Source organism: Dipodomys merriami, unplaced genomic scaffold (genome assembly GCF_024711535.1).
Source record: "Dipodomys merriami isolate MVZ:Mamm:240054 unplaced genomic scaffold, mDipMer1.0.p SCAF_409, whole genome shotgun sequence".
Lineage (NCBI taxonomy): Eukaryota > Metazoa > Chordata > Mammalia > Rodentia > Heteromyidae > Dipodomys > Dipodomys merriami.
In genome coordinates, this window is record NW_027205704.1 from 733680 (window position 1) to 753595 (window position 19916).

At 56.6% G+C, this 19916-nt stretch overlaps 2 protein-coding genes across 3 annotated transcripts in view; one reads left to right on the forward strand and one right to left on the reverse strand.

The window, feature by feature from the left end:
* LOC138806851 (ADP-ribose glycohydrolase MACROD1) overlaps positions 1–19916 on the forward strand; it is a 140030-nt gene that overhangs the window by 37488 nt on the left and 82626 nt on the right. The gene's annotated exons all lie outside the window — the stretch shown is intronic.
* The window catches only part of LOC138806850 (leucine-rich repeat transmembrane protein FLRT1), a 70539-nt gene continuing 50788 nt past the window's right edge, over positions 166–19916 (reverse strand). Inside the window, exons 2-3 of the mRNA XM_069992262.1 lie at positions 13940–14839; positions 166–3331 (exon numbers count right to left, since the gene is read on the reverse strand). Coding sequence (XP_069848363.1) covers positions 1259–3283 — 2025 coding nt within the window. The 5' untranslated portion in view covers positions 3284–3331; positions 13940–14839 and the 3' untranslated portion in view covers positions 166–1258. The remainder of the gene's footprint in view (positions 3332–13939; positions 14840–19916) is intronic.

The window sequence follows — 19916 nt, forward strand, 5'->3', positions numbered from 1 at the left end:
GAATGATAGATCCCTGCACTAATTACCTGTTCCAGGAGGAAGCATATAGTAAACGCTATCAAGGTGATTGTATCTAAGGAGCAGGGGGAGGGGATGAGGACACTAGCTGTCAAAAGTGGAAAGTCTTCTCTGTCTCAGAAAGGACCTTGGCTTAGGTGTGGCCAAACTGAAACAGAATAGAAGAGAAACTGCCTGGCCCCGCCCCCCTGCAGGCCACCTGCTGGCACTCACATGCCTCTGCCTCTAGGAACAGCAATACCCCCACCCAGATGAGGCTCCTTCCTCCACCTCCACTCCCGACCCCTCCCCAAACACATGGTCTACTTACTCAGTGATTTCTAGGAGAAATTACATGTTTGCAATTCTATTGTCTCAGGAAATGGTAAGAACTGACCCAAGAAGTACTGTAAAGATGGTGTAGGTCTCTACCCATCTGCACTGAGACATGCCAGGGACACAGGTAGAAGCACGCACCTCCGCGTGGTGGGTGGGTGGGCAAGGCTGCAGCTTCCATCGGGCCTTCTGTGGAGTGGAACTGAAGAGCATTCAGCAGAAGTTTGGGGGGGGGAGTGTGATTATTTTTTTAATCGACTACATCATTGTTCCAAGAATGCAGCGAAAGACGCCCTATTTCTGCAAATCTGTAAGGGAAACGGCCTGGGAAGAGATGTCAGGACAATATCTCCATAGCAAAAGATCTTTTCTTTTCCTGGCTCCTTTGTGAGGAGCCTGTAAACCTTCTATCACGTCCTCTCGTTCACCCTCACCGGCGAGAGGCCGGCTGTGGGATCACTGCATGGGGCTCCACACGATGGCTGCTTCTCTGCGGTTCTTTTGTGACGGCCCTGAACAGAGTGTGAGGTGTACACAGACGTTGTACAGGTAGTATCTTTCCAGTTCAGCAATAAAAATAAAAATAAAAAAAATTCCCAACCCTTCCTGCAATATTATTTTTAGTCCTTCTCCTCCCCCACCCCCAGCTGGCATGGTTCAGTATAAATTAGGTCTCCAGCAATGTCGAATCTCCCTCCTGCCTTCTATCTGTTTAAAAAAAAAAATTCTTTTTTTCCACTGTTGTGGTCTACAAAAAAAAAAAAAATCGTCAACCCTCTCCAAACTTCGCTTCCTGCTGGGAAAGTCATCGCAGAGTTTCTCTTCCTCTTTCTCTCAGGTTGGCTTGGGCTGGACAGAGCCACGGGGCCCACACCAGGTCGGCCGCCGGCTGGGGCTGGGGCGTGGGGGCAGGTGGCAGCTGGCATCAAGTGTAGGAATAGTCTATGTCGGGGATGCCGCCGTCCCGGTAGCCCCGGGTGGTGCCGTAGCCGATGGTATGCGTGCCCTTGCAGAGGCTGCTGCCGTTGGACGGGAAGATGGTGTGTACCACGTACTCCTCTTTGGCGCGGTACGGGTTGATGGGCAACATCTGGAGCCCGGGGCCGCGGATTTCCAGGATGGAGTTGTCCTTCTTTGTTCCTGACTCCATATAGTCATCCTTTTTCCTGCTGCCCCGGTTGTAGGCCCTCTCCCGGGTCAGCAGCTCGCCAGCTCGGTGCACGTACCAGCAGATGGCCCCCAGCACCAGGAAGAGGAAAACGAGAGCCACCGCCCCGCCGATGATGCCCGCCAGGGGCAGGCCCGCCATGGGCCCGGTGTTCTGCTCCTGGTTGAGTGTGGTTGTGGGGCCGTAGCTGTCGGCCGTCTCCGCCTTGGCACATACCGGGGTCTCATCGGCCACATAGGTGTTGCCCGTCTCCATGGTGACCATGCAGATGATGTAGGTGGACTTGGGCTCCAGGGCGGTCAGCAGGTACTCCGTCTTGTCCCCCTGCACAAGGGTCTCTGTGATGGAGCCTACGGCGGGGCTGTGGCCCAGGCGTAGCCAGCTGAGGCGGAAGGAGGAGGCAGGAAGCGTGGCTTTCCACGTGATGCGGATGGAGTCTGCTGTCAGGGGCTTCACCTGGATGACCAGAGTCTTGGCGCCATCGCCCGTGGCCATGGGGTAGTCGATGTTTGAGTCGGGGAGGCGCAGCCCGGGCCTCTTGGCCTTGAGAGTGAACAGTGAGCCCTGGGGAGTGGTGGCCGAGGCGTGGTTGCTGGCTGTGGTCTTAGCGGCCGCGTTGGCGGCGCCTCCCTGATTCCCGCTCTCGAAGCACTCGTCCATCTCGCTGGTGATGTCCTTGATGGCCATGCCCCGGACCTTCTCCGGACCCTGGCACATGAGGCCGCGCACGTTGACCACGGCCGCCCGTGCCTTCACCCAGTCCCGCAGCCACATGAGGTTGCAGCCGCAGAACCAAGGGTTGTTCCGGAGCAGCAGCTGGGCCAGGTTCCCCAGGTCGTCGAACAGGCCGCGGGGCAGCGTAGTGAGGTTGTTGTTGGACAAATCCAGCCGCTCCAGCTCGCGCATCTTGGCCAGCGTGTTGTAGGGGATGTGGCTGATGGCATTGTCCTGCAGGTAGAGCTTCTGCAGGTGGGCGCTGGGCAGGTTGAGGGGCGGGGCGGCAAGCGAGTTGCGCACCAGGGAGAGCTCAGTGAGGTTCTGCAGGCGGCTGAAGGTGTCGTCAGCGATGCGCTGATTGGCCAACAGGTTGCCGTCCAGCACCAGGCGCCGCAGGCTGTTGAGGCCCTTGAAGGCATGCAGCGGGATGGTGGAGATGCGGTTGTCGTCCAGCCGCAGCTCCTCCAGCGTGCGGGGTAGCCCCGAGGGGATGCTGCTCAGGTGGTTCCGGCTGAGGAAGAGCAGCTTGAGCTGCTTGCTGTCGGCGAAGGCGTCCTCCTCGATGCTCACGGTGGACACGGAGTTGTCATCCAGGTGCAGCTTCTCTAGCAGCGGGATGCGGGCCAGCGAGTCGCGGGCGATGGTGCGGACATTGTTGTCCTGCAGGTGCAGCTCCCGCAGCGATCGGGGCAGGTTGACCGGGAACTCATCCAGGTCGTTCTCGTACAGATAGATGACCTGCACGTTGACCTTGGTCTTCAGGTCCTGAGGGATGCCGGCGTTGTTGATCTGGTTGTTCTGCAGGTAGAGGGTGGTGGCGTCGTCGGGGATGTCCGAGGGGATGGACGTGAGCCCCCGGTCGTTGCAGTAGATGAAGCCGTTGTCGCAGCGGCACACCGAGGGGCACGTGGTGCTGTCGATGACCTCCGTCAGGAAGGCGATGAGCCCATAGCAGAGAAACAGCCAGTCCCGCAGATCCATGGTGGCTGTGGTCATCACGACAGTGGCCGTGACAGTGGCGGCAGGCGTGGCGGTGGCGGTGGCGGTGGGGTGTGCCACCACCATGGTGGATGGCAGGGGGAGCCTGACTCCCCTGACCTGGAGTCTGGACACCTGCAGGGAGCACGAGACAGGTGGGGTGAGGGCACCTCAGTGACAGCACCTGGGTAAGTGTCGCGGGTCTCCCTGCCACCGCCCAAGGGTTGCCACAACTAGTTGCTAGGCCGTGAGCACAGCTGGTCTTTGTTCTATTTTGTTAAATGACTGGAGTTTGAACTTAGGGCTGTGTATGGCTAGGCAGGTGCTCTACCACTTGAGCCATATTCTACCCTTTTGCATATTCTGTGATTGTTCCAGTTTTGGGGCTTGAACTCAGGGCCTGGGCACTGCCCCTGAGCTTCTTTGGCTCAAGGCTAGTGTTCTACCACTTGAGCCTCAGCACCACTTCTGCCTTTTTCCGAGTAGTTTACTAGAGATAAGAGTCTCAAGGACTTTCCTGTTTGGGTTGGCTTTGAACTGTGATCCTCAGATCATAGCCTCCTGAGTAGCTAGGATTACAGGCGTGAGCCACCAGTGCCCAGCTTTCCTGAGCCTTTTTGTTCAAGGCTAGTGCTCTACCACTAGAGCCACAGCTCTACTTCTGGGTGTTTTTTTTTTTTTTTTTGTGGTTAATTAGAGATAAGAGTCTCAAGGTCTTTCCTGCCGGGGCTGGCTTTCAACCATAATCCTCAGATCATAGCCTCCTGAGTAGCTAGGATTACAGGAGTGAGCTATCAGTGCCACACACTTTTTAAAAAATTTTCAGAGAAGGTCTCATTGCTTTTCGCTTGGGGCAGCTTCAGACTGCAGCCTTCCTAACGATTCCTTCTGGACAGCTGAGATTCACCAGGGCCTCACCAAATGGCCATGCTCAGCTTGTTTGCTAGGATGGGGCCTTCACTATTTTTTATTTATTTATTTGCCTAGGCGGCCCTTGAACTGAGATCTTCCTGATCTCTTCAGAGATCAGGAGCCAGTGTCCAGCCCAGTACAGCCCCATTCACACCAAGCTTATTAAGCCACAGTTCAGGTGACAGCTAGGGTTGCTCCTTGGAGCTAGTGTGCAGATCTCATCAGGAGCAAAGAACACAAAGAGGGGGCGGCTGACCGTCTGGGTGGGGGAAGCTCACTTCGTTGATCTGGCGTCAGTTTAGGCGGCTTGCCCCGGGATTCTGCCCTCTTCAGTCTTCCCAGCTTATGCGGAAGTCGCTGGGCAGTATTTCTCACTGGAATGGGGGAGGAAGCTTCGCTTTCTGGCGTGGACCCAGGGCTTGAAGGAAAGGCTTGTTTCTAGTGGCAGTGAGGACCTAGGGGGCGTGGCTAGGGCCCTGTGCAGCACGGTGTGGCTCCCCCCAGCACCACCTCCTACCTCTGGCAGGAGAGGTCACTCCTGCATCTCGTAGACCAGGAAGGAGGTGTGGGAGGGAGCCAGGGCCTCCTCTACCTCACTGCGGTGTGCAAACTATTCCACACCTCGCCCCTCCCGAACCAGGTAACGTTCAGCTCTTTCGGAAAAGAAAGAGATGCGGATGTCTCTATCTCTCAGCGTCCTTGCGTTTCAGGGAAATGAGACACACAGCCGAGGGAGGTGTTGTCTCTGCTCCCAGGGAAATTGTCTGCAAGGTGTAATTTGTTTTCACAAATGGAAAAATTGCAGCGTACATTTTTCTCTTATTATTTTACTGTTCACCGTGGTTTAAAAAAATCAATTAAAGAGAAATTATCGTTCAATCTCAGTAGGCGAGACGTTTTTACATGAGGGCCAAGGTCTGCTGTGAACCTCGGGGTCGCCAAGAGTTCTGGTGTGGGACCGACGGCCTCTCAGCCCGTCTGAGGCCCTGGCCTGGGAGGGCGGCCCTGCAGCTTCCGCTCAGTGACCCAGCGGGGACCTCTCGTGTGCCCTCAGGACTGTGTCCACGATTCCCCGTGCCAGTCCTCCTCCCTTCTCCATCCAGCAAACTCCTCCTCACCCTTCAGGACTCAGTTCAAATGTTCCCTCCTCTGCTAGGTCTTCCAGATGCCCTAAATAGAGCTGTCTCCGTGCTGTCCATTCATTCATTCATTCATCAGTTTGTCCATCAAACCATCCAGCCACATGCTACTCCTTCCATTCATCCTCCACTCATCCATCCTTCCATCCTTCCATTCATCCTCCCCCACCTGTCCATCATCTGTTCATTTATCCATCGAGGCACCCACTCATCTTCTACCCATCATCTGTCCTCCACCCATCATCCATCCATCATCTACCATCCATCCACTCATCATCCATCATCCATACCTTGTCCACCCACCCATCTTCCACTCATCTTCCATTTATCATCCACCTTTCCTTCCATCATCCATGCCTCTGTTTATCTATCACATATCTGCCCACCCAACACATTTTTATTTTTGAGCATCTGCTTTGCACCATCCCCTGGAGATGCCGTTCCCGTGGGCCACTGTAATGAAGATGTTGCCTAGGGTTTTCTGAGTTTTTCCATTTACTCCTCCCAGCAGACAGTAGTTGGTGTCCTCCTTAGTCCCAGTTGGGCGCAGGGGAACACAGAAGCTTGCAGATGTCAACTTCCTCAAGAGATAAAAACAGTTGGGTGTCTCCCCACTAGGAGAGCCCTACTAGGGGAAACCTCTGACCTCTGACCTTGGGGCTGGGCTGAGAGCCTCCTGGTGCTCTGGTGTGGTATAGGCACAGGGGGTGGTGGCGGGGACATTGGCGCGGTCCCAGCCTTACCTAACGCCTCACCTCTCGTTATCTTGGGATGGGGGGGGTTAAATGGGGGGCTAGAGTATGAGTGAAGACAGGCTTGAAGAGGAAGGGTGCTGCTGATTCCCTGGTGCCTCCCCCCGCTGGCACCTGTGATTGGCCATCACATAAACAAAGGTCCTTGCTCCCCTTTTACGGCTGCATAGCCCAAGGCTCTGATTGTATGGGGGCCTCCACAGTCACAGCTGGCCTGGGTTTCAGGCATGGGGCTTGAACTCTGGGCCTGGGCGCTGTCCCTCAGCTCTTCAGCTCAAGGTGAGCGCTCTACCACTTGAGCCACAGCACCACTTCTGCTTTTCTGGTGGTTTATTGGAGATGACAGTTTCAAGGATTTTCCTGCCTGGGCTGGCTTTGAACCGAGATCCTCAGATCTCAGCCTCCTGAATAGCTAGGATTACAGGCGTGAGCCACTGGTGCCAGGCTTGGCCGGGTTTCTGACCTTACATCCCCCTTCTGCCCTGAGTCAGGACATAAAGGTCCCTGGTGGGCACCTGCCAGTGGGGTGGCGTGGCGGGGAAGGCTCAGGCCTGCTCAAAGCCCCCTCACCTGAGTCTCTGGGTCCATCTGAGCACAGGGCCCCTCTGCCTGGCTCCCAGGACACGAGGACACGAAGCCGCCTGGTTAGCAGCGGCTGAGTCCTGTCACAGGTGGCTTCTGCCCTTGGCTGTTCAGGGGCAGCACCCTGAGCAGGGAGCAGACTTTGTTCAAGCCAAAGCAAGGCCAGCCTTGGCGTTGTCTGGCATGGGCATCTGTTCCTGAGCCCGCTCAGCGCTCGGCCACGGTCCCTGGCCTCCCGATGCCCGCTATCATAATGGAGTCTAAATTGCACCTCTCACAGATGCTTGATGGATAACGGAGAAGCCTCAGGAGGCAGAGACCCAAGGCCTTTCCACTCCCCGGTCTGTTGGTCCATCCATCTTGCCTGAGTCTCCCCCACCACTCCCTTCCCCAAGGCCAGCCTGGGCTGAGCCCTGTGGTTCCAAGTCAGCCAGGGAGGGAGGAAGCAGCAGGCTGGACAAGCCCTTCAAACGTGCGGGTGCCTGGCGGCCCTTTATTCCCTTGTTGTATGTTTGATAGTTCACGTAGCCATCAAATTAAACCTGGTAAATCGCCCATTTTTTACGCGATCCCTTGTCACCGCTGTGTGGATTCCACAGACTTCAGCCTGGGTGAGTTACGACCTGCCAGCGCTGTGACTGACAGCGGGCTCCTTGGCCCGCCCCCTGGGCTGGGGTGGGGGCGTGGCTTAGCGGACAGGGGCCTGGGGCATCCTTCTTGGCTGTCTGTCACTGGCTTCTGCCACCCTTTCAGAACAGAGAATTCTGGTTCAAGTCCTGTCTCTACCACCTCCAGGCTGTGTACTGTTGAGCCGCGTGCTTGCCCTCTCAGAGGGCAGCTTTCTCACGGATGTAACAGTTGTTGGCACAGCAGAATGAATAGCTGGGTGTTGGGCTTTGTGTGGCACTCCCTTCCTAAATGCAACCAGCATCCCTGATGCATTGTGTTTGAAAAGCTGCAGATTCCCTGGTCCGCCCTGTGGCGCTGCGATGCCGTCCTTCCCCGGCTATGGGGAAGCACTGGGCCCAGCCTGGGCCGCACAGAGCTAGCCCTGGCTGGCAAGCCAGGTCCTCATTAGGGGCCATCAGGCGCAAGGAGGGGAGGGAACAAGACGAGGTGCATAGCTTAGGTCTCCCGCCTCATACCCCCGCCCTCTCTTTATTCTGGGCCTGAGCTGTTCCTGAGCTCTTCAGATCAAGGCTCTACCACTTGAGCCACAGCACCACTCCGGTTTTCTGGTGGTTCATTGGAGATAAGAGTCTCATAAACTTCCTGCTCTGGCTGGCTTTGAACTGCGATCCTCAGATCTCAGCCACCTGAGTAGCTAGGATTACAGGCGTGAGCCACCGGTGCCGGCTAGCTTAGGTCTCTTCTTGGACCCTGGAACTCTGGCACCGGGCACATCCTCTCCTATCCCCTCTGCCTCCCCTGGGCCTTTGCACATGCCCATCCTACTGCTTCCCATTGGCCTCCGCAGCCGGTGCCCATGCCAGCCCCTCCCACCTCTTGCCCCTCCGCGGTGTTCCCGCTCCACTGGCCACGTGGAACCAGCAGGGGCTGAACCATAGCTGACAGCCACCCAGCCGGACTCCCCTGCCTGCTGTCTTCCCTAGCCTGGGACATGCTGGGCATGGTGGCTGCCAGGGTCCTCTGCAGGCCGCACCCAGAGAGCTTCAGACCAAGGCCTGGAGCAGACGTGGGGTGCTTGCTGTTTGCTCTTAGCCCTTGTGCCCACCCCTGCCGTGGGGGCGGAGAGAGGGTCCCACATCCACTCTCCCTGCAGGGGCCTGGGGCTGATGGCGGGGCGGGGCCTCAGGCAGGCCTGCAGAGGGGCCTGTGGGAACAGCTCTGGGCAGCTGCGGAAGAGCCCCGTCTGCCAGACACTGGGGTCCTGGTGTGGGGGCGGGGCACTGAGCTGTGCAGCCCTCCTCCTCCACAACCCTTCCTACAGACAGACAGGCCTTCGCCACCATTTGCCTCCTCCTTTCCTCCCCACACAGCCAAGTCCTGCCCTCCCTCCGGGCTTCCACCTTCCCCGAGCCCTGATTCTACATGAGGGACCTCCTCTGGAGCCCAGAACTTTCTCACTTGTCCACCCCTGAGCAGACGCTTCCCTGCATGGAAGTGGGAGATGTATATGCAAAGGTCCTGGGGTGGGAAAGTGTGCTGGCTAGAAGGCAGTGTAGCTGGAGTACCAGGGGCAAAAGAGAGGGAAGGGGAAGAGGGGACCATCAAGGGTCCATGCCAGGGGCAGAATCCACCTGCTGTGAGGACTCTGCTGTCTAGTGGGGATGGTACTGTCCCCCCTTTTGAATACTAGGGCCAGAGGTCCTCCCAGCTCACCAGAGCCCTTGGAGTTTGTGGGAGAGAGGGTGGGGAAGGGCTGCAGTCCAGGCCCCAAGTACATTTGAGGCCCAGCTGGGTCTCCTCTGCCTGGCAGCCAGGCTGGCTCCTGCCAGGCAGGTGTAGCCCTCCCTATCCCTTGAATAATACGTGAGCAGAGGTGGCCTGACCCCCTCCAGGACCGGCAGCCCCGCCCTGCCAGCCTGGAGGCCTCTGGGAGCCACTCGGGAGGGAGCCAGCAGGCTCTCCTGGTATTCCCGGTGCTAGGGTTTAGCAGGAACAGAGTGAGGAGTGAGGGCGTCCCACATCTGAGAAGCCGTTGCAAGTCACTCCCAGCGTGTCACGCAACGCCCGTGCACCCGGCTCACCCTGCCTGGGCTGGGCTGGGGGACACTGGCTGTTGCCTTTGGCTGTCATGAAACCTGCCATCCGTCTTTTCTTTCTCTTTTCCACTCTCTCTATCTTTTGTGTGTGTGTGTGTGTGTGTGTGTGTGTGTGTGTGTGTGTTGAACTTAGGGCCTGGGCGCTGTCCCTGAGCTTGAAGCTCAAGGCTGGTGCTCTACCACTTGAGCCACAACGCCACTTCTGGCTTTTTTGGTAGTTTTAGTGGGAGAGAAGAGTCTTACAGACTTTCCGACATGGGCTGGCTTCAAACCTCAGATCTCAGCCTGCAGAGTATTACAGTATTACAGAGGATTACAGGTGTGAGCCACGGCACCCGCTCATGCTGCTTACTCATCACAGAGCCCATCTCAAGCACTTCCTGCAGCTGTGGTAAGGAAAGCGCCCGGCTCTGGTCCTCTTATCTTCCACCTGCACGAGGGCGTCAGCCGCTCCGTGGCATGGGAAGGGGATGCATCGTTTTAGAAGCTACATTGGCTTGTCCTTGCTCACCTGTCAGGGGCTCTTACCTCTCTACCAATCCCTAGGCTGGCAAATCCTGGGGAACCTGGCTGCCCAAGTGGCCCAGCATTGGCCTCGTGCCTCCGCAGATCCTCCAGCTCCTCCCACTGCAGCGCCCCCACCGGCTCTCCAGCAGGGGCCTTGCTCTCCTGGTCTTCCTGAGTCTGGGAGACTTGTCTCAGGGCAGGACAGACAGGTGGAAGCAGTGTTCAGGACCCCCTCCCCCGGGGAGCAGTGGTGGGCACTTGGCCACGCCCGGGAGTCCATGCCTCTCCTCCGAGATGGCTCTGGGGGAACCTTTGTACCAGTAGATAAAGAGCCTCACAGTTTCTCCCCCACCAGCTAGCAGCTACTTCTGGGGGCCAAGGACAAGGACGGGAGGCCTGTGGGAGCCCCTCCCTCCCAGGAGGCCCCTCGAGAGCCCAGCCATCTGAGCGGTCCAGCCATCTGAGGGGTGGCCGCCTCACGCCTCAGATCTTTTTGTCTGTGAAATGGGACCACACACGATCTAATTCTCTAGTCCGGCCCTTCTCTCCCTTCCCCAACTGGGGCTTGAACTCAGGGCCTCACCTTCTCCCTTAGCCTTTTGGTTCGAGGCTTGTGCTCTACCACTTGAGCCACGCCTTCATCTTGTCTTTTTGCTGGTTCGTTAGATTCGAGGATGGGGATTTGTCTGCCCTGGGTTGGCTTTGAATTCCGATTCTCAGATTTCAGTCTCCAGAGTAGCTGAGATGGCAGGGGTGAGCCACCACTGTGTTTCAAGGGGTGAAACACTTGGCGTCGTAGCAGCTGACAGCAGGATTCAGAATGGGGGGAGCCATTCCATCATCAGCAAGAGGCATTGCCACTGAGTGTGAGGTGGGTGGGGCAGACCCGTGTCCCGCCTCTTCAAGCCAATGCCTCTGGGCCTGCAGGCACAGCAGACGCCTCTCTGGGGCCCTGGGCCAGCTGGCATGGCCTTCAGGGACCGTCTTACCCTGGCGACCCTGTGTTGCCACCTAACCTCGGTGCCATCACCCTGAACAACTTTGTTCTAGGATCCCATCCTGCGGGTGGCGCTCAGAACGTGTCATGCATTGGGGTGGGGGTGGGGGGATTCTTTTAAACCCTAAAGTTAATTATTTTTCTAATTTCATGCTGCATGCATTATGCATCAGCTGTTATCGCTGGCAGTAATTGCAGACAGGTATGCAAATCCACTGCAAAAGCAGGGGGAGTTCACCTAAGCTGGTGGGCTGGTTGGGGGGGCAGCGGGGGGGGGGAGGGGGATGTCCTGAGCTTCAGAGATTGTGAATCACTTTAAAAAAAAAACAAAACAAGACTTTCAAATCTGTGTTTTAGGAGGTTAATTATACTGATAACAGGGTCCGATATTAAACCATGCCCTGCCAGGAAGGGGTGGGGGAGGGAGAAAGGAGACACGTGTAGTGTAATTTCTTTGCTTTTTCTCAGGTATTTAATGAGATGTCCCCCCCCCCCCCCCCCCCCCCCCGCTACTTCTGTCCTGGTCCTTTTGTAGCTAAGCTTCCTAGACAGAAGACCTCATTCCTTCTAGAAGCCAAAAAGGAAGCCCAGTGGAGGTCTAGGGCTCGAGAGGAAAGAGACGGGAACAGGGTCAGATTTCAGCGGGGGCTTGTGACCATCCATAGACTAGGCCCTGTCCGTCATGGGGCTTGAACTCTGGGCCTGAACACTGTCCCTCAGCTCTTCAGCTCAAGGCGAGCACTCTACCACTTGAGGCACAGCGCCACTTCCGGTTTTCTGAGTGGTTTATTGGAGATAGGAGTCTCATGGACTTTGCTGCCCAGGCTGGCTCAGATCTCAGCCTCCTGAGTAGCTAGGATTGCAGGCGTGAGCTTGGGCGCCGGCGGGGAAGTCCTATTTATTTACCATCAGTTTCTTGGCCAACTACTGATCGGCACCTCTGCTAACATATGAACTCTTGCAGCCAGGTCTGTTCTGTTCCTGGCACAGAGCCTGGTATGGAAGGGACTCAGTCAACATCAGTGGGATTAACAAAGCCTGGAATTTGAAACTGAGAAGGGGGTAGCAGAAGGAAAGAGGCCAACCTGGCCCCTTGGCCCTGCCACAGCAGCTCCAAGAGACAAAGTGACAGGTCTGAATCCTGCCGCAGGTGCTGGGGGAGCCGGTGCCAGCCCGGCCGCAACCTCACCCGCCAGAGCTCCTTTCAGCAGCCAGGCCTGGCTGCTGCCCCCTCTCCCCGGCGGGGGCTGGCCTGGCACTGCCCAGCCTCAGACCCTTCCCTCAATCCTGGTCCTCCCTTCTCAGAGTGGAGTGAGGGTGCTATATGGGGGGAATAATGGGGTAGAGAGCGTGATAGAGGGTATATAGTAGAAACGTGTAGAAATGTAACAATCCAATTCCATCTGTATAACTAATATACACATGATGCTGCTGCTGCTGCTGATAGAGAGCACAGAACAGGACCCTGGGATTGGGAGGTAAAGGACTGGTGGACAGTTTGCTTTTCTATTTTTTGTTTTATTTTTTGTCCATCATGGGGCTTGAACTCGGGGCTTGGGTGCTGTCTCTGAGCTCTTTTTGCTCAAGGCTGTTGCTCTCCCACTTTGAGCCGCAGCACCACTTCTGGTTTTCTGGTGGTTAATAGGAGAAAAGAGTCTCATGGGCGTTCCTGCCCCGGCTGACTTTGAACTATGATCCTCAGATCTCAGCCTCCTGAATAGCTGGGGTGACAGGCGTGAGCACCAGCAAGTTTGCTTTGTCCAGACAGGAGAGATCAATGCAGAGAGACAAGCCCAGCCTAGATAAGCCCCCCCCCCCCCGCTGTGCGCTCAGCAGCTCTCTCAGCTGCCTCCTTGGGCCTTGGCACCTTTTCCCAGGGGTCAGCATGGCAAGGTCCTGTGCCTGCTTCTACCTCTGGCACCCCCTGGGCCCGTTACCATCCACGGCAGCTGGCAGTCACCAGAAGGAGCACCCCAGTGCACACTCAGAGAGGGGAGGGGCCCTGCCCACAACCAGAGGGCTGGTGCCCAACCCTGGGGACAGGTGGGCTGAGCAGATTCTCCATCACTACTTTGGGCTTCAGCCTGGTTGGGGAAGTGTGTGTGTGTGTGGGGGGGGTTCCTAACCCCAGCTCCTCCTAGGAGGGGGGTGTGGGACAAGTACTGGGCTGTGGGGATCCAGGGCGGAAGACCGCGCGGGGGAGCTGGCCTGGGGCTCGGTGCACTCCCAGCCCTGCTGCCAGGGGCCGCCTCAATAATAAATAACAGCAAATAGCCCATCCGCAGGGCATCCTTCACGCCGGTGGCTAATAACACGGCTATTAATGCCCCCGCAGACGGCGTGCGCAGCTCGCGGTGCTGACGGATGTCCCGGGCCCTGGCGCAGTCATAAATCAGGCCCTCCCCTGGGGCAGAGCGTGGGGAAGTGTCATTTTCCATCTCGGTAATGAATTGGGGCTTCCCTGCCCTGCCCGGGGCGCCGCTGCTAGAGGTTGTTGAGGATTAGTGTTTGTGGAGGCCAGGCCCCTCGCTCCTGGCCCCCGGGAGCTGGGCGGAGCAGCCCCGCCCCCCGCACCATCACTGTGGGGAGAGAAAGGGAGGCTCAGTGCCTGCTGTGTGGTGTTGGAGCACTTACTGCCCATCTCTGGGCCTCAGCACACCTCCACAAAGAGACTGGCTGCCAGGGGAGCCAGGGGAGCTGGTGAGGACTCTGGATCTGCCCCAGCCCAGGGCTCCAGCAAGCAGGCATGGAAGGGGCTTGAGGACTCACACCAGTTCAAGGGTAGAAGGTGCCAAGGCCCAGGTCCCCAAAGCTCCAGCCCTAAGTCACGACCAGCCCTCCCCGCAACCCTCTCTGGGCAGGATAGTGAGTCAACAGCCCCGGCAGGGCAGAGCTCATTCCAGAAAGCTCTGCCCACACAGGGCAGAGCCCAGAACAAGGGGGCCACCAGGTAGCAGGTAATGCCTACCCCGCCAAGCAGTGCCTCCTGGAGACCAGGAAGCCCCCAAAGGCCCCTGGGAAGATCAAGAGCTGCATGAGTCCCATGCGCGCTGCCTGGGCTGGGTGCTCGGACCCCTGACCACTCTCGCGGCCCCCCTTTCCCCACCCATCTCTCCCCTTGTTCTTACCTGCTTTGCAGCTGCAGCCCTGGAGCCCCGCGGAGTCCAATGTGGGGTTGGTCACTGTTCCCGGGGCCCCTGCTGATGTTCTTAGCAGTGCGGTAGGTCTGGGCTCCGCTCACATTCCTGGCCCCTGGGTTCTCCCAGGCCAAGCGTCACTTGGGGTACAGATAGCAGATGCAGGGCAGTGCTGGGGCATGTGAAGAGGGGATCCTGTGCTTCTGTCTCCTCAGCCACCCCCCAAAACCACGTTCAGATAGGCCTGCGGGTCCCAAGCATCCTTGGTGCCCTAGGCCTGGGGCGCGGCTGGCGTCTCTCGGGAGCGCTGGGTGCACGCTCTAGTTACTCGCTGTACCCCTGCGGCCCCAGGCCATGCCCTCTGGCCTGCTCCCCAGAACCGTGGCCTCTCGCTGCTGACCACTTCCACGGCCCTTTGCAACTTTGCCCCTTTGTCTGCAGGCTGCCACCCCTTCTTTTCAGGCTGCTGTGTGGCTTTTACCCCTTTTTTCTTTACCAGTGTTTTCTTTCTTTCTTTTCTTTCTTGCTTAAATCCCTTTAAGTCACTTGGCAGAATGGGCTCGGTGCAGAGAGCGTTCTTGCGTGACAGAGCCGAGAGGGAGCCACTCTCCAAAGAATCAGTATTCCTGCCACTCAGGCTGAGTCTCGGGGGAAGGCAGGGGTCCGCTACCCCACCGAGGGGTTCAGATGTTCACTGCCGGGCTGGAGCTGCTGCCTTGCTGTGCACTGCTGAGCTGTCAGGCTGGGCGTGCGGATTTGGGAAGCGGCTGGGGGTGGCTGGGGGCTGGCTCCGCTTGGCTGCTCCTGTGTGGAGGCCGGAGGGGGGTGTTCCTGCTTCACCCCCTGGTCTTGCTTAGTCCAAAGAGGAGCCCTTCTTCTGTACTCCCTGGGCTGCCAGAAAAAAAAAAAAAAAAGGTTTTAAGTGATGAAACTGGAGGAAGTTAGGAACATGCCGTGTCCAGCACCGTCAGGCAGCAGGCGGCCTGGGTGATCGTCCCCCTTCCCTTCGCAGCCTGTTTGATTTTGTTTCTGCAGTGCTGGGAATTGAACCCAGGACCTCATACATGCTAGTCAAGCGCTCTACAGCCACGCCCCAGATACTTTTTGTTTCCTTTTCCTTGCAGTACTAGGGTTTGAACTTGGGGCCTTACGCACTGACTTGATAAGCTCTTTGGGCTTTTTTGTTTGTGGCTTAGATGAGACCTACTAGCCCTAACAGCAGTCCTCCTATCTCTGCTGACTGCTGGTGTCAGCCAGCCAGCCCAGCTTCACACTAGCTCCTTCTGTGCAAGTGTGGTTGGTGCTGGGGTTTGAATGCAGGGTCTCATAGTTGTAAGGCAAGTGTACTGCCACTTGAGCCACACCTCCAGCTCCCGTGTGTGTGTGTGTGTGTGTGTGTGTGTGTGTGTGTGTGTGTGTGTGTGTGTGTGTGTGTGTGTGTGTGTGTGTGTGTGTGTGTGTGTGTGTGTGTGTGTCCTGGGGCTTGAACTCAAGAGCCTGGGCACTGTGAGCCTGGGCACTGTCTCTGAGATTTTTTTGCTCAAGACTAGTACTCTACCCCTTGAGCCATAGCTCTACTTCTGGCTTGGTTAATTGGCGATAAGAATCTCAAGAACTTTTCCTGCCTGGGCTGGCTTCCATCCATGATGCTCAGATCTCAACCTCTGGAGTAGCTAAGATGGCAGGCAAGATCACTATTTTCTTGCATTTTCTTCCCTATGTGCCTGGCAGGGGGCTGGGATTATTACTGTCCCCCTCCTTGCCCCCTCCCCTGGCCCCCCCCCTTCAAATCCAGACAAGGAGCAGCTGGCCAGGCCCAGTACCTTTTCTTGCAGCTACCTGTTTTCCTTTTCCTGGGGGGTGGGTTTGGAAGGATTTAAAAAGAGAAACATGAAGTTTGGGGAGCTGCTGGCCCTATCGGGCCACCCAGCCAGCCAGAGCTGGCTTTGTTTCCCTAGCACCTGCTCCTGCTAAATGTCATTCAAAGGCTCCCACTGGGCCACGGTGGCCTCCGCTTCCAGAACACACACTGCATCCCCGTCCATGGGAAGTAGGATCGGCAGGGGGCCTGGCCCCCATCTCAGGCCCAGGCTTCACCCTCCTGGCTGCTGCTGAGGTCCCTTCTGCAGAGAGCCAGGGCCGGGAGGGGCAGGCTGTGCCAGAATCCCAAACAAACCCGAGCCCTCCCATCCCTCTCATTAGTGTAAGCCGCTGCTGAACCGAACCACGCCGCCGGTTTCCGCACTCCCCTGCAGGAGCCCCGCTTTGGAAGGGGGCTTTCATGACACATCTGAGAGCTCTCGCTCTGGTTTGAAATCAGATCCAGATGGGTTCCACTGCATCTGGGCCCTTTCTCTTTGTAGGGCTGAAGGTGGCTGATGTGAGAACTGCTCGTAGTCTGGGGTGGTGACAAATGGAAACAAGGACAGCCAGGATGCAAGGCCTACACTACACGCTGTAGCCAGCAGGGAAGGCAGCCTGGAGGAGGGGGGCATGCAGCCAAGGGGTGTGCAGGGGGGGCACGGGGTGGCGGAGAAGGGGAGAAGGGGGTCTTCTTACAACCCACAGCGGGCCTGAGCCTGCTTGTCCTGAGGGCCACTGGCTTTGCATGGCCAGGGCTCAGTCTGTTCTGTTAGGGTGTAAGCAGGCAGGTGGGCACAGCACCCCCCTCCCCCCCCTCCCCCCCCCCCCCGCCAGGGGCAGGGCCGGGATAGACAGGAGGGAAGAGGAGTGAGGACATCCCTGCTGAGGGGGAAGTGGTGGCTGCGGCTCAAGCCCTTATTGCTATTACCACCCGCGTGATTTCATCCAATTATAAATTGTAATTTCTCTATGAAAGCGAGAGATGGAAAGCGTCCAATGAGGTCATCTGCCTCCCTGGCCGGGGTGAGGAAATTGTTTTAGATGGAGGGGGTGGGGGCAGGGTGGCTGCTTGTACAGAGGATGGCGGCGCGGTCCTCCCCTGCCCGATACACGCACACACGCACGCACGCACACACGCCCATCCTCCCAGCCCCCTCCCCCCACCCCCACCCCGCACAGGGAAACCACAGCCGTCTTCTGAAACCACAGCTGTCCTGGCCCAGCAGCCCCGACACCCCCACCTCCCAGCTGAGACTCACTCCTGTACCCACGCCTCTCACACAGTGTACACACGCAGACACTCAAGCACGCATGTTGACACACAAGGAATGTGCACCCGCGCATGCATTTACACCCCTGCCCGCACACAAACACAATGTAGACACACCATTCACACCCACGCACATACTGAAGCACACACATAGATACACACAGGAATGGACCCGTGCTTGCATAGTTGAAAGACACATATATGCACGCAGTAATGTAACCACACACACATGAACGCCCACATTCACACACACATACACATAGCAATGCACCCATACAAACATTCATACACAAGCACACACTCATTAACACACATGCAGACAAACAGCAGAGCAAGAACACCTACCCCCATGCATACTACAAAGACTGGCACTTGGGCACACATCTATGTGCACAGCTACACCTATGCAGACATGTGAGCAAAAACCCAGTCACACTGCATAGAACAACGCTGCTATCTAAAAACACACTGGCACACAAGAACACAGAAAGGTCCCCATGTAAGCACATCTCGGCAGACATGCATACATCCTTGTCTACATCCACACACCCTGCAAAAATGAACCCACATGCACACAGTTACAGCCATATTCATATGTGAACACACACACAGCTATACTCAGGGATGGACACATGTACAGTACACACACACACCACACACACACACACACACACACACACACACACACACACACGAAGTGTGAAGGGCCTTCTCTATGTTATTCCTTCTCTCTCTCTCTCTTTGCCAGTCCTGGGCTTGAACTCAGGGCCTGAGCACTGTCCCTGAGCTGCTTTTGCTCAAGGCTAGCACTCTACCATTTGAGCCACAGTGCCACTTCCAGCTTTTTTTGTGTATGTGGTACTGAGGAATCGAACCCAGGGCTTTATGCATGCTAGGCAAGCACTCTACCACTAAGCCACATTCACAGCACCTCTATCTTGGGACATCATCCCTTTCTGGATACCTGTCCCACAAACTACAACAGCAGTGGCATGATATGGGATAGAAAGTCGCTCCCTGTCTTGCAGGGGGGACTCGAGGCTGGATTCCCAGCACCCGGCTCTGTGCCACAGACACAGTAGGTGCTTAGCAAGTACATCCAGTCAACTCTTGCACTCTGCCTCATTGTTTGGAGCAGCCAGGCTCCGATGGGAGTTTTGAGCATCCATGGCCAAGGCCTCCTGGAGGCACTGTGTGTGGAGAGCAGGCAGGGCTTCAGCAGAGGTTGGGGCCTGATTTGGGGGGAGGCCTCTGGGATGTGTGTAGCTTTCTGAGTGGGCCTGGATGGCAGTCGGGGGGGGGGGTTGTGGTGGGCTCTGGGCAGCACTGTGGCTCTTCCCACTTTGGGTGCATAATCATCATCATTAGTAGCCACCTGCAGTCACTGAACCAAATGTGGCCCAGGAATAAATATGTAAATGGGGCCGCCTGGCACACACCTTCCACCAGCCAGAGTCTCGGTGCCTGCAGAAGCTGTACCTAGACTGAGAGGAGCCCACACTGAGCAAGGTCAGTTTTCTATAGGGGTGTCGATGTCAGCCAGATTTGCCCAAAGCAAGAAGAACCTGTGTGGCCCCAGCAGGTCAGAATGGAGGTCTCCTTGGTTCCTAGAGAGAGGTGTGGCTCTGGGCACTACTGCCCACCAGACAGCTCCTCTGAGCCCCTCTGCCCTGGGCCTTTCCTGTCCCCATGGGCTCCAAGCCTGGTCTCTGCACCAAAGAGCCAGTTTTGGTATTATTTTGCCAGTCCTGGGGCTGGAACTGGGCATTGTCCCTGAGCTTCTTTTGCTCTACCACTTGAGCCACAAAGCCACTTGCAGCTTTTTCTATGTATGTGGTACTGAGGAATTGAACCAAGGGTTCATGCATGCTAGACAAGCACTCTTACCACTAAGCCACATTCTCAGCCCCTGTAGTAAATGCTCCCATTTGCTGGTTCTTTGAGACACTCACACATTTCTTCTTTTGTAACCAACAACATCACAACTGTGATGAAAAGATTCAAGAGGGAAGAGAGCCAAGCGCCCAGTCCCACAACTCCACTCCTTCCTTTGCATTCTGGTGGGATCTGCCCACGCAGACCTGCCTCTCTCAGGGAGACACGCCACGCCATCAGCCTCTTCCAGTGATTTCTGGTTGGCCCTCTCCTCCACGCGAGGGATAGCCCAGCCCAGCCCAGCCAGCAGGACAGGGAGGGTTGGCCCATTGGAAAAGTTGAGAAGGTGGGGAGGGATGTGTCCAAAGTTACACAACCTGCAGAAGAGCTGGGGCCTCATTTGCATTTGGCCAGATCTCTTCTCCCTGCACCATGTTAAGATCCAGCACAGATAGACATCGGGTGGACCAGAAAAGGGTCCTTGATCTCCTGAGGCCTTGTCATGCACCCCTCTACTACTTTTTTTTGTTGATCATGGGGCTTGAACTCTGGACCTGGGCACTGTCCCTCAGCTCTTCAGCTCAAGGCAAGCGCTCTACCACTTGATCCATAGTGCCACTTCCAGGTTTCTGAGTGGTTTATTGGAGATAAGAGTCTCAGTCTCAAGGGCATTCCTGCCCATGCTGGCTTTGAACCATGATCCTCAGATCTCAGCTTCCTGAGTAGCTAAGATTACAGGAGTGAGCCAACCCCCTCTACTTCTTTATTCCTCCCCCTCCTTCCATTTCTCCATCAGTCCATCTTTTCAACCATCCATCCTCCATTCATCTAATCATCTGTCCATCATCCATCCATCCATTCGTCTCTCCATCTTTCCATCTATCCAGCCAGCCATCTCTTCATTGAGCAGACAAACCTAGTCCGTGCTTTAGGCACTGTAAAGACATTGGGGACCAAAGA